Raw genomic sequence first — 15,132 nt, forward strand, 5'->3', positions numbered from 1 at the left:
AATGTTTCACTTAGAACAGTGGGCCCCACTGCAGTGCGTCAATAAGATTTAGAGGCCATGTTAATTATATTACAGCTATTAATTCAAGAGCAAACTATTGTATAAGAATCAAATTACTAGGGGCCACAATCTGCCATTTAGTCACTGGCATGGGCTGCTGGCCACGTGGAGTTGGACCTCCCAAGAGAGAATTCTAGATGGCATAACTACTCCCCTAGCAAGCTGACGCATAGGGTAGGTGTGCAGGCGGTGACATCCTTTAAGTGTGGCTGGTGGTTCATCCAGCCATTACTGTTGGCTACTGTGGAAGTTCTCCTTATGCCTTCTCCACCCAAGCCATGTAGGCATTTCTAGCTCTACAGTCAGCAACTTCAAAGTGTCTCCCTGAATTTCTGATACCTGACCAAGACAGGAATGATGGAAGAAAAGAAAGAAATGCAGCACCTGGAGAAGCACCTCACCTAATTTCCTATAGTATTAACATTAGGACTACCCATCGTGATAGTGAACAGCATGGAGACAGGCATTGGCGATCTCATGACAAACTGTCTTAGGGCATCTCATACCATTGGAACATCCAACAGAATTCACTGACCTTTGGATGCATGTTAGTGGCAGGACCAGTCTCTAACCAGTTAGTAAATTAATTGTTGAAAGAAGAAATAGGTCTTGATCAGAGGGAAATCTTATAAGACCTGATTCTTCTGCTGCTCTGCACACATAAACCCCATTGAAATTAATGGAGTTCCACACAAAGGGAGCAGCTATGGATTTGAACCATAAAGGAAGAAATACTAATGAAGGACAGGCTGAAAAGATTTGTTAGTTGATTAGCTTTACACCAAAGCACCTGATTTGACATGTTCTTTATGGGAAAGCCTGCATTTATTGAAAAAGCTTCACTTTACCAGTTTCATTGTCACTGGTTAACTTGTCCTCTCTTTCTTCCCTCTCTAAAGTGCTGCTTGCTGAGGATATGCTGGATGCAGAACAGTTGTCTTTTTCATTCACTTCCTCATTCTGCCTCTCTTTTTCACTGAGTATTGCACTTTCTTCTGGCTCTCGCTCAGGACCTTGCTCCACCTCACTTTCTGGTCCCACCTCCGAAGCCTCTACTTCCTGTGGTGTCTCCGTTCCCTGCTCGGCCTCTGCCTCAGTTTCCTGTTCTGGTTCTGTCTCTGGCTCAGGCTCGGGTTCAGGTTCACTGGCACTCACTGGTGGAGAGAACAATGAAGAAAAAGATTCACTTAACAACAATTTCTCTTGGTCGTCTAGACTCACCCATCCAAATGAGCAAAATGTGAATTTACGAGTGATTTTTTTTTGTCCATGGAGAGTCTAGCTTTATGAGTGAGAGATTGCCGATCATTGTGTGAAGACAGAACCAAACATGAGTGCAACTTGGCAAGTCTTGCTTGATTTATGTTTGCTTACAATCTGAACCTAATCCATAATTTTTTACTTATACTTCATTGGAAGTTTGGTTATTGTGGTCACAGAAAGAGCTGAACTATCAGAAAACGGGCATCCAATCCATGTCTAGCAATGAAAGCTCAACACACAGACTGAGCTATAAGGAATGAGTTAAACAAAAAAGTAAGCGGAGAGTGCCTTGTAGTTGAATCCCCTTGGGTTTCTGAAGGAATTTTTATGGTGACTTCTTTTTTCACCTGACGTGGATGGCTTCAACAAAAAGATACAATCATTAGTTTTATGAGCACAATAAATGGCACAGTCTGGAAATGACAGTGTCATACAAATTTGGTTGACAGAAAGCATATGTTTTTTATGCATATTTACTTCAGAATAGCCACATCAAAACTGAACTGAGCTTCCAACTGCTTGGCATATGGCATAAATTTAGCTTCCAATTGGATGGCATATGGCACAAATTTAGCTTGTAATTGGTTAGCAGATGGCATACATTGTTGATGGTGCACTTGGTTTCCTCCTTCTTGCTTTATCACTGACACAGTGCAATCCAGTCATTCACCTTATAGTTTTCAGCTAAACCAGAAGATTTTTACATGCAAGATTTTTTTGTTATGCTGTGAAGACACTGGAAAGCATCCACACATATTCACATCAAGCAGCCCACAACTCTTGGCAAATTGAAATGGCCATGCAAAAGTGATGAAAATGTACATGCATATTAGGTACGCACAGTTTTCGCATCACCTCTGTATTAAAACTTGTGCAAGATGGTTGAACTACAATACCTTAATCATATCAGATTTTCCCCCTTGTTGCTTACTTTTCATTTACAATATTGCAATATGCACTTCAGGCCCTGTAGTGGTTTCTGGATTCAGCTACATATGACATGACATATTCTGAGAACTTAAGAGATTAGAATTCAATTGAGCCGTTGGGTGAAAGAGTGTAACAAGGAAGTGGGACCTAAAAATTTCAGTCTTCTAGAGCAGTGGTGGGCAACCTGCAGCCTGCGGGCCGCATGTGGTCAGTCAGGGTAATCCGCTGGCAGGCCACGAGACAGTTTGTTTACATTGACTGTCCGCAGGCATGGCCGTCCACAACTCCCACTGGCTGGGAACGGTGAACTGTGGCCACTGGGAGCTGCGGGCAGCTGTGCCTGTGGATGGTCAATGTAAACAAACTGTCTCGTGGCCCGCCAGCAGATTACCCTGACGGGCCGCAGGATGCCCACCACTGCTCTAGAGAGAAGGTAAATGGATTTAGCCTTAGAAGGCATAAGCCCAAAATAAGAGCAGTAATGAGGATTCTTTAAGTTTCTCTCATTCTCAGTGCAAAGGCATTTCGCATCCTGAGACAAAAATCTAGCCATGTTTTTCTAAGAATGCATGCTTGTACATTTTATTAAGCCTATCTTTATCTTTCTATGAAGGATACCTTTCCAAATCACATCACTAAACCAGACAGTGTTCAGTAATGTGGTTTTGGTATTGTAATATCCTATTTCACACAGCCTACAAAGCATAATTTTTGACTTGTAAATGTTAATGCTCTGAGTGAAGTCCTGATCCCTTGAAGTCAATGGGGCCAGGATGTCACCCTATCTAATCCTCTGCATCATATCTAAGGTGTCTCACACCCATGCATTACCCAAGAGAAAATCAGCATCAGCATCAGAAAATCAGAGCAGATCTAGTGCTGTTCATTGGGCAGACAATTTGAACCACAGAGAGCATATCTGAGCCATAGCTCCCAGAGCATAGGGAAACCACTATCTCTTTTCAAGACAAGCCGGAAGTACAATACTGCTAAGATACAACCTTAAGTGTCCTTAAGAAGTTAGGCTGTGTCACATAGCTGAGCACTGAACTAACATGCTTCTGAGATATTTGAGACCTATGAATTTGTCACATTGTAATCACAACATACAAAGACAAGACTGTCATCTGCTAACCTTTATACAATTGGCACATGGTACAGAACTTTCGACCTTTCTCTCCAAAAAGAGAAGTTGTTCTCTGATGACTGAAAAGAATAGCTCCTCTAAAAAGAAGGGAACCGTTGAACACTTGGCCAGATCTGACATTATTTATGATACCATGGTCAGGAGATTGCATCAGAGATTTTAGTTTAACAGGGGAAAGAACTGGGAATATCTGATAAATGTTTAGGAGCAGAAAAAAATAAACAGAAAATAGCTTAGAAGAGGTTTTACATTTTCTATGTATTTGGAATAGTCCCTATGTAATAGATGGAAGTGGTACATTAACACAAGACAACACATAACTAAGTGTAAATAGCAATATAGTATCTTGGAGTATGCTATTTATCTCTTTCCTAGCACAGGGAGTGCCTAATATTCTGCCCTTTCTGGTGCTATAGTACACAGAACAACACTTCCAGAACAAAAGATTGAAGTGCTATTACTCAACCACTTTGATGGTGTCTCTCTAGCTTTTGAGATAGTGTCAAATGATCCAAGATATACCGAAACAACGTAAGTAATAACATAAATCCACCAAAACCTCTGCCAATGAAACTCAAAAATACAAAATATTCAACACGCACTACGGAGAGAATAAAAATATTGAGCTCACCATACATCTGTCTCTTGCATTTGCACTATATGATAAATTTAATGGTCATGTTGATATTGGAGAGAAATATGCTGATGTGATAAACTCCATTCCCAGCAGATGTCTATTTGGTTACCTATGTGAAATGAATTGTTGGTTTCAGTCCAGCATCTACTGGACCAGTTTTCACACCCGAAAAACCACCATGACAATTGGCAACGTTGCTGGCAGACACAGCATAGAGGCCAAGACTAAGGAAAACCTAAGTTTTCATAAACACCTTATCTATATTAGCGAAGTAAGTCAATCTAAATTACTTTAGTTAAGTTACGTAACTTAAGTTGACATAATTTACATTGACTTAATGTGGTGTCTACACCGCACTATGTCGATGGGAGACACTCTATGGTCAACATAGTTTCTGCCTCTTGTTAAAGTGGATTAATTAAGTCAACGGGAGAGAGCTCTCCCATCCACTTATTGTGTCTTCACCAGATCTGCTAAATTGATGCCCACTGCATCGATCACAGCCACGCCGATTTAGCCCATAGTGAAGACAAGCCCCAAGAGAGTAACCATCCTCTGATCCCTATAAGTGAACCCTCCAGATATGTATTGAAGTATTGTGGTGGGCCAACGCAAGGAAGCACACATTGCCACACCAGTAGCATTGCATTTAAAATTATGCTTCTGAGATGAGGGATTTGGTTAAAAGAGGAAAGACTTTGATTTAAATCTGGGCTAGTGGAAGCGAAGTAGGTTTTCCTGAAGTACTGGAAGGGCAAAATCACTGTGATCATCATCATCATCATGATGTTCCCATTATGCCTCTGGCGTTTAGGGCAGTGACGAAGCTCCTCCACTCCTGTCTGTTTCTGGCAAGTCTTTCAATGGTTCTCAGCTGTGCCCCAGGTGATGGAATCAGTTTCCATTTGAAAGACATGACTGATCCATCTCCAACACCTCCTGGCATTGATGGTGCTGAGATCCTCCTGGCTGCACTGTGTTAACAGATCTCAGTAAATCTCTGTGAGTGGAGTGCTTATAATGTTTTTATCTCAGATTCATTTTGTGTGTGTATGCAGTTCTTGTTAAGACTCAGCTGAGTTTACTAGTGGTTATGGAATGGTTATAACTTCCCTTTGGCAGAATTTAAATCACTTTCCCCCTTCTATCAAAATTCCATTTTATTTAATTTTTACAGTTAAAATAAATTGGGTGAATAAAGTACTTTCGTTAAATGAATGGACACTTAGGGTGGCTATATCAACAGGAGGGCGACTGAAAGGTTTTAAGATGCATGATGTTTTGTATCATATGTCTGGTTATGTTTCTGCTGAAAATGAAACAATAAAAGTCTACTACAGGAAAAAAGAAAAGTGAGACATTCCCGGAGGAGTGAATGCTGGAGTTTCAGGGTTCCCAAGAAGTTATGAAATCTCACTACTATCAAGTTCCAAGACGGAAGCTGTGAGGGCTGGATTGCAGGTGTTCAGATTTCCATTGTTGCTGCTGCTGCTGTTGAAAGAGTAATCGGCACTGTGTATTTCCGAAGTAGAAGTAAGGAAGCTGAATTTCTTAAAACCTAAAAATTGTTAGCTGTATCTAGGAGCTTAACATAATTCAGATGAACCCCACTGTATAAGATTGTTAATGTGCACAGTCCTATCTTCTGCCACTCATCCTAAATGTATGTCTAACCTTAGCAACACCAGTCTCACGATAACACCCAGACCTCGTTCCCCAATGGCTTCTCCTCTCTCCTCAACCTACTCTAAATCCCTCTCTTCACCCCTCCATCTTACTTTCTTGACTCCCAACCCTACCCCGCTGTGACTCCACCAGCTCACAATGGTGGCTGACAAGAAGCTGCAGACATCATCTGATTTCTCTCTGGACTAATGGCTCCCATCCTGCCCTCCAACTGCTTCTGTTTTCAGCACTAGAAGGGAAATAGACTAGTTGACCTCTCTAGAACCTGTTATTCCCACATATGCTGCCTTCTTATCTGATCGACTCAGGGGATGCGTTGTGAGCTTAGGGGAGTAGCCAGCAGGCAGACATATGAATGGACAGGTGACAAAAGAGCCACTAATTGTCTCATGGCTTTATTGACATGTTAACACAAAATAAACAACAAGCTCAAACTTAAATCCAGGTTTGGCAGTTCCTGAAATTCCACTCTTAGGACAGCTTATCCCAGACCCTAGATTTCTCTGATCAAGTAGGCCACTGCCATCTTCGTCATATTCAGCAAGGATCCAATCTGGCAAACACTGCTGCACATGTTTAGTTAATTTTAAGCATTTGACTATTCCCATTCCCTTCAATGGGCCTACTCATGAGTTTGAAGTTCAGTATACATGCAGCGTCTACAAGATCAGGGTCTAAATCAGCATGAGAAAATTAGCATCTCCTTGCAAGGGTTCAAACATCTGGTAACAGGGTGGGTCTGGAGAAGAAGCTGCTCACCACCCTGTTTCATACCTTCCCCACTAGAGCCTTGCCCACCACACCCTGTATTCCCTCCACTTCTCCCATGCACAACCCATTTCAGAGCCAACCACCAAAGACCCCTGTGATTGCCAGAGCACTTGGTGTCTCTTACAACTGTGGCATTTCCTCATATAACGCTGTTAGCCAGTCCTACAAGCCCAAAAAGAGAACAAAAGCATTCCCAGTCTTGCTCCTTAACAACTGTCTAGAGTCTAAAATGGATAATCCCACCTTGAGTCAGCCTTCTCAGCTCCTACCTGTTGAGGGATGCGTACATGCATCTCCATGGACACAGATGACCTGTTCGCAGAATTTCACTTCTAATCAAGCCCTCCTGACTCAAATGTCTGGGCACACCCGGAATCCACTGGGGCTGTTGAGAATCTTTCTTTTTAGCTGTATAGGCATGGTACACCCAAACTTGGGAACTCAGCAAGACTGCACATCTCCCCCTAGTCACTCACACCAGATAAAAGAATCCAGCTAATAATTAACACATTTCTTTGAAGGATTGTGTCTTAGCCCTGGTCTACACTGGGGGAGGGGGATCGATCTAAGTTACGCAACTTCAGCTACGTGAATAATGTAGCTTAAATCAACGTACTTAGATCCACTTACCGTGGTGTCTTCACCGTGGTGAGTTGACTGCTGATGCTCCCCCGTTGATGCCGCCTGCGACTCTCGCAGTGCTGGAGTACAGGAGTTGATGGGAGAGTGCTTGGGGATTGATTTATCGCGTCTAGACTAGACACGCTAGATCAATCCATACTGGATCGATCGCCGCCCGCCGATCCGGCAGGTAGCGAAGACATACCCTTACAGTGCATAGAATGTATCACACATTTTCCTTCTGCAATTTTCTCTTTGCTTGGGAAGAAGTAGTTTTTAGGATTAAAGCATTAGACTGGAATTCAGGGAGAGCTGAGTTCTTAGATCTGCCTCAGCCTCCCTATATGACCATATGCAAGTCAATGTTTTCAGTTTCCCCATTCATAAAATGGGGCAAATAATATTTCCTGACTGTAGAGGGTTGTTGTGAGGCTACATTCATTAGTGTGTGTGAGGTGCTCAGTGAACATGGCATGAAAATTTGCATACAAAATGACAGCCAGTCTAGTGCTGTCCAGTTCACAGCAGCCTGGGGTGTTTGCTGCCCTGCCTCACTTGCCAAATCCCCAATGCTGCCTTCCTGCTGCTTACTGAAGACAAGAGACAGCAATCCTTACTCAGGTAAAACTCCCACTGAAATAAATAAATTTCAGGGCCCATATACTGATGCTGTCCCAGCTACCTGAAGAATACTCGGAGCTGCCTTCTGCCGAATTTTGTCTGCTGCTGCGCTGCCCACCTGTTTTGTGCCAGCTGTTGCTCTGCCCACTTGCCCAGTTCCCAGGTACTATCTTTTGGCTGCCCCATGTACACCTGTTTTTGTTAGGTGCTTCATTTGAGATGCCCTGTGCACCTGCTGGCTGTCTGCTGATAGGCTCTCCATTGTCCAGCTGCCTAGAGTTGCTCTCTGCACCTGTTCTAAATACATGCTCCATTTTATACTGTCATTTAAAAAATGCTTCCAGGGGAAATATGTTAAAATAATCATCATAAAAGAGATACTTCCTTACCCAGTTGTGAAATCCTAATGGTGGAAAAATCTAGCTCATTTGCTCTAAAAGCAACAATGGATCTGAAGAACTGGGATTTTAAATATTTTGACAGACAAATGTTACCGGAAAATATCCAGATTCTGAGCCATGATTCCACAGAGACTTGTGGGGGCTCTACTACCCAAAGAAATTAGTGTGATTATGAAATCACGTAAACTCAAACTAAATAAACTTGACCTGAGATTTAATGCTATTAGAGTAAATACACCCAAAGTCAAAGTGCAACCTCAGTATCTTCTTTCATAGTTGTATTGCTTTACAGCATGCTTCAAAGCCATGATACCCAATAAAACCAAGTAGCGCAAATCATAGAAGCATTAATCACCAATAGCATGTAGCAGGAAATCAAACCAAATAAAATAAAATGATGGTAATAATTCATCCTCAACATGCACAGAGGCTCCCAATGTTAATGCAGCATCACATGGAATATACATCTCTGTGATTTTGGGATTTTTTGGAGAGAGGGACACATGATGCAAGTGGTGGAATGATGTGCATGCATAGTATCACTTTGGACATCAATAAATTATATGACAACAAACAAACCACATAAAATGCTAATTATACTTTCCTTCTTCCTAATTGCATTTGGCCCCCTTTGTTAGTTTTGCTAAAATTTTAAATTTTTTGTGTGCATTAAAATTAAGCAACAAAGTTCCCCCTTAAATTTAATATTTCTTCTGTTTGTCACATTCAGCCTGTGCTATGCTGGAAGGTTATTATAATCTTGGCATTCAGCAGTTGCATTTCTTTCAGAGAATCCACATAAGCAAACTGTGTTGGCAGGAGCACTATTGTTTTAGTATTCAGTAACTACTGATAGACAAGGAACATGATGCTAAAATAAGATGCTTTGCACGTTGCATGTTCTAATTATTTTGTTCTAAGAACAATGGGCAATAATAATAACCATAAATAATAACAACAATGAATTATAACATATTCCTAGCATGAGTAGCTCAGAAGGCATTTGAGAAAGTAAGAGAAAAATGCAGACAGAAAGCACAGACCAATCTGTCAAGTTACAACCCCTGAAATGAGTGGTGGCACCCTAGAGCTTATATTTCTGTATTCATGCATAAAAAATGTGTGCTAAACAGAGAGACGCAATGAGAAAATTAGCTCCTTTCTCCCAGTCCTCCCTTGCACTCACCTTCAGGGGACTGAGGTGTCCCACGGGGTGTTGAAGGGGTCTTCAGCTCCTCCTGTGACTCTATGGATGCTGGGCTGATGCACTTGGGAATGGGAGAGGATGGGGCAGAAGGAGAGCTCAAGTTCAAGGACAGCTCACTTCTGCCTCGGCATATACTCCGACTTTTCAGCTCCTTCTCATACTCCTCAGCTGCCAACTTCTCCAAGTATTTGTATCTGAAAGTTAAATTCCAAAGGGTTTCCGTAAAGAGAGAGAAGCCAGTGGTTGATGCTTGTTTAGGGACGACGCACCTGCAGAGAATGAACTGACTTCCTGACACAAGGGGTACAGTGCTACACTGACTGCTGGGTCAGTCTGCCAGTAAAAGTGCACCAAAGCAAAAGATATTAGCCAAAAAAATATTAAGTTGCTCATGACAAAACAAAAAATGGTATCATTAAACAATCCTCAGATATTGCATCCTGTCTACACAGTCCTGCCTTCCTCCTTTTTGGAAGCATTTGCCTGCTCCCTCTTCCACCCCTCTCCCCAAAAAAAGCCCCCCCCCAAACCCAGCCCCCTAATCTGATGCAAATAGCCAAAGTCCCTGACTTGCTGCAGGGAGAGGGAAAGTGGTTCAGTCCAGCAGACAAAAGCAGCTCTCCCTGAAAATAATACCAATAATAAACGTTTGGACTGAGGACTATCTAAGGCTTTGAACCTGCTTCTATTTGCTCTAAGAGCAATGCACTGGAATTCACTTTGTTCTCTCCGGAGTCTACAATGGAAACTTTTCTTTTTTTTTATTCTAAAAAATTTCTCTGCCGGACTCAGACATCCAATAGCTTGGACCTGACGTCACATATAGTTTATTCATCAAAGTCAGTTTAAAAGAACAAAGATACATCTGTTTTGCATTTTAGGCAGGCAGAACTCACTAACTGTTTATTAAGACCAGCTACCAATCATATTCTTCATACTGTGCTTTATACATTTGGACCAAAATAACTTTGGAATATGTGCCTCTTCCAGATGTCTGCTAATTTTATCCACCATTATTTGCTCAGGAATAAATTTATGAATACAGCTGTAACAGGCTCCTGACTCTGTCTTACCCACAATTGAGCTGTTAAACAGGTTAATCAAGACTACCGCCTATGTCCCTGAAAGACTATGTGGTCATCCTCCAATAACCCACTGCTGTAAACACATCATAACAAGGAACAGCCCCTTCCCCAATCCTGCCTCCCTGACAGGCAGAATTAATGTACACGTGTGTATTAAATTCAGTAACGGTAAGGAAGTCAGCCAGATGTGGTAATAAACATGCTTAGTACATATAGTAATCAGACACATGCATTCACAAGCATAACTATACAGCATATAAAGATGTCTTTGAAGAGCACTTCTTGTGTTTTCTGATGCAAGTTGCATTATTATAAACTGCAATAATGACGAACAAACTCATTTTCTTTTATTCCTCTGGAGGAATAGGCATGCTTTGAACTGAGCTTTTGTAGGAAAAGGAACTCCTACAAACTGGATGAAAATATAACAAGCCACATACTTGTATGGTTATAAAATAAGAACTGTTTACAGTTCTAGCATGAAGCCAATTCTAAAGAACGATTCTTTTCCAAAAGAAGAGAAAGCCCTTCACAAACATTATCATGGTCTTTTGTTACACAGTTAATGAAACCAGCCCTTATTTTAACCACAGTCAGTCAGGTATTCAGCCTTCCCTCTCCCCACAAACTCAGCAGATGGAACTTCGGACTCATAAAGAGACATTCAAATAGATCGCTTAGCTAAACCAGGTACAGAACAGCTGGCTGCAACGAAGTTTTCTGCAATGTGCCACTGCACTACAGCAACAATCAGGACTGATCCCCCTGTAACATGGGGAACTACAATATTTTATTGTCCTCTGCTCTTTTTCAGCTATTTAACTTTTTAGCTTCTGTGGCTTTGTGCTGCAGAATTAAATTCACCAGGCAAATAGCAGTCTGTCAACATTCACAGCTATATCTAGTCAAAATGTAAAAACTGAACCCATATAGCAGCAGATTTCATGGCATTACACAACAACCATGGATACTGGGTAACTCAGGGGATTAGCAAAGGTCTAGATGGAGCTTTATACCAATAGGCAACAAGTATGAATCTAGACCAAAAGTTGTTTCCATTTCACATTTGTTGAGTGAGTTATGTTAAACAAGTGGATGGTTTCAATTCAGTTCCTAGTGAGCAGGTATCTATATTATCAAAAGCACCATCACATTAGCTTTCTTGTTAGAAGTCTTATGAAGACCAGGGTTTGAATGAGGATAAAGAATGAACTACTGTCTCTCTCCTCCGTGTGGTTATTCCAGTCCAGGGTGGAGGCACGGCCGCCATACATGCTTCCATGTTCCTCTAGGTCAGGGCAACTTGCAGTGCCAGTGCATATGCTGAACCTGTTCTATGGCTATAAGGCAGCAAACCCCTGGGTTGTCAGTTTGGTATGTTTCATGAGCAATCAATTCCACTGATTCTGTTTAAGAGAATAAAAATGTAATTTGAAGTTCTCTAGATCTGTGAGCAGTGCCCTCGGAATTCTACGTAACCCTCTGTATCAGCAAAGTCAGCAGGTATAGGTCAGAATAAGAACAGGAACATTTCCATTTGAACTGTAAACCTCTAGGAAAGGGTCTGGGCATGTTCCTTTGCAAGGGCATTTTTAAACGATCGTTGCAGACAATCTGCCATCAAACACAAAAATACATGAAAATAATATTACTGATTCATACTTGCAAAACCAAGGAAATGCAGAGTTAAACTTTTTAGTTCCTCATTAAGCTCCTGATCCAAAGCCCGCTGAAGTCAATGGAAAACCTCTCATTGACTTCAATTGGCTCTGGCTCAGGACATAAATTACTATAGGTATTGCATAAAGGGGCTCATATAATATGTGATACTACACAAGACTGCTCCAAAAACCTGGAGAAACTTACACAATGGGGGATTTCAACAGAGCTTTTTGTGCTTATTTTGTTTTAATGTGGAATATATGTTTGCAAAAAAAGTGCACTGTCAGAAATTGTCTGATGCAAAGGACTTCATAAAAAAAATTACGTAAGGCCAATGCAATGGATGACTCATGTTTGACCTCCATTGTAGATTCTTCCTCCAACATATACGGACTGTCTAAGAGGGATGTTTCTTTCCTCTTCTTAAGAAGGAAATAAGAGTCTAGTTTTTCATTTCAAGATATATATATACACATCAAGATATATTGCAAATGACTGGTAAAATTGGCCCAGACAGCATAGCAATGATGCCCTGCTGGTGAACATTTCCAAAAAAATACTCCAGCTTACTTTAGCATGTTCCATTACAACTTGAAAATACTGGAGAGCTCACTTCTAATTTGTTTCACATCTAGCCGACCAGCAGGATGGTGGTAAAAGTTTTTACCCAGCTACAATCAGTGTTTTGTGTTTATGCGGTCAGATGTGTTTTATTTCACAAGATTCCTTAAATGGCTATATTTTTGGCTGTAAAGATGAGGGAAAGCACATCAACCTCTGTTTGATTTTAGAAACATCAACATCATTTTTAATAATGGCCACCTTAGCCACAACAGAATTGCTGCTGGGTCAGACTAAGTTTGAAGGAGGAAATTGCCTCCTGTGATGATTTGTACTGCCAGAGAGAAATCTACCAGTTAGATGATTTCTTCACATTAATGTAACGAAACACAATTTTTAAAGGATTCCATGGGTCACTTTGTCCAGTAGTCTCTCAATGGTAAGGATGCGGCATACGTTATGCAAAACAGAATTGTAGCACTCTTGATTTTTTCTGTCTGTTATCTGGTTAGTGACATGCACATTTTGCAGGTGAAAACAAGAATTCCGTCTTGTCATTAATAACCACTATTGAAAACGGAGGTTAAACTACTGGAAGACAAAGTCTGTTATTTGAGTGCTCCTTGAAAACTTGCTTTCATAGGCGTAGGAACCCCATTGCTTAGTACAGTGTTTCTCAACCTTTCCAGTTGGTAAGCTAACAATGTTAAACCTATATAATTTATTTGTGTGTTTTGAGTGGTTCTGAGAAAATACTGAACCTTGAAGGATAAGGGTATGCTGGGAGTGCGGGAATGAGATTTTTTTTGATAATCAATTTTCTTTGCTTTAGATAATAACACAATTTTCAGTGGCTCATGACCACCTGACTGACCTCCCCTGAAGATTTGTACCCATCGGTTGAAAACTACTGGTTTAGAAGAACTATAACCATACTAATATTTGGGCAAATTTCTGGTGCAAATGTAATACTTGGTATTATTTCCCAAATCAACAGATAAGTTATGTCAATCAACCAATCCCATGCCTACCAGTCCTGCTGCACTTTTATTTATTCCTACGCCCATGACTGGACTCATTTTTCGTTTTAGTGAAAGTACAACATTCTTATAGGTTTCTTTTTAAATAAAATTGTCCCTTGCATGCCAGGTTAAAAGTGCATTTAAATAGTCAATAGCCACACAATAACGGACATAATAAGTGGAAAGCAACTGAAAGCAGGAAGCAAAAGGTACAAACCTCTCTTCTCTTGCTTGCCTTAGTTCCTCTCTTTTGTCTAAATAATCACGGCTAAAGTTGCAATAAGTTGCAGAGGAAATCAAGGAATAAGAAGGAACAAGAATAAGGAAGGTAACAGATGTAAATAATAAGAGAAATAAACATCTAAACCCAAGACAATTAAAGGTAATGAAGGCTGACTATCTATACTGAAGACATTTGCATCTACTCTCTGAATAAATGTGGAAGAGGGGGTATGTGTGTTCAGATGTGCATAGATACACTCTATGTCACCATCACCCCAAATATGTACAGTGGAGAAGGATACTAAGCATAGAATAAAAATGGGCAACTTTGAATTACAGGCTTAGAAGCCCAAAATAGAATTTCTGGCACATAATTCTATGTTTGCCTGTTATTTCTCATGGCCCTGACTTTTGGACAAGTTACAAGTCCTCAAATGCCACTACTTACATCTGTCCTCACATTTCTGCTATTTTTTCTCCTCCAGTTCCTCTTATTCTCTCCTCCCACAACTCCCTAAGCAACTCTTTTCTTTCACGTTTGCCAGATCAACTTTGCCCGACACTTGGGTAGTGTAATTACTGGGTGTGATGTCCCACCCATGATCTTTATTGCTGAAATGTTCTTTATATTATTTGCAGCTTGTTTATCTCATAGGGGTATATAAGAATTGCAGAAGTTAGATGTCCTGTTAGAACATCTAGCCCACACCCCTGCTGATGCAAGATTGTTCCGCGCAGTCCATTTCATAGTGTTTTGTCAAGTGTTTAGACAAAACTGATGGGACTTTCATCACTTCAGACTATTTCTCAGCCTATAAGACCTCAGTGCCAGGAAGTTTTCCAGAAATCTTCCACTTACTGATCACATCTCATTATTCCTTTTTATACTCTGTATCAAATGAAATAATTACTCACCATCCCTGGCACGTGCACCAATCAAACATCTGAAGACCGTTATCTTGCCCCTTCCTTAGCACTCACATGCAGATGTCACCCATAAAAACTTGTCAAATTGTATATATAGCTAAAGATACTTAAATATTTGCACTATTCTCTAGACCATTGGTTCCTAATCCTTAAAAAAAGTGAGTCCCCTTCAGGAGAATGAAACTGATCTAGCTCCCCTTCAATCCTACCATGTGTTGTTAAGGCCCTACCCCAAATGAGCAGTCACTCAGAGCAGATGGTGAAGATCTTCATAATCTGATACTTCCTTTCTCACATGCTTAGATGACA

At 40.9% G+C, this 15,132-nt stretch overlaps 1 protein-coding gene across 1 annotated transcript in view; it reads right to left on the minus strand.

Moving 5' to 3' along the window:
- FHOD3 (formin homology 2 domain containing 3) overlaps positions 1-15,132 on the minus strand; it is a 627,222-nt gene that overhangs the window by 92,763 nt on the left and 519,327 nt on the right. The window contains exons 14-15 of the mRNA XM_084620053.1: positions 9,324-9,538; positions 909-1,214 (exon numbers count right to left, since the gene is read on the minus strand). Of these exons, the coding sequence (XP_084476179.1) occupies positions 909-1,214; positions 9,324-9,538 (521 nt within the window). The remainder of the gene's footprint in view (positions 1-908; positions 1,215-9,323; positions 9,539-15,132) is intronic.

The sequence above is a fragment of the Lepidochelys olivacea genome (assembly GCF_965140295.1).
Source record: "Lepidochelys olivacea isolate rLepOli2 genome assembly, chromosome: 2".
Taxonomy (NCBI): Eukaryota; Metazoa; Chordata; order Testudines; family Cheloniidae; genus Lepidochelys; species Lepidochelys olivacea.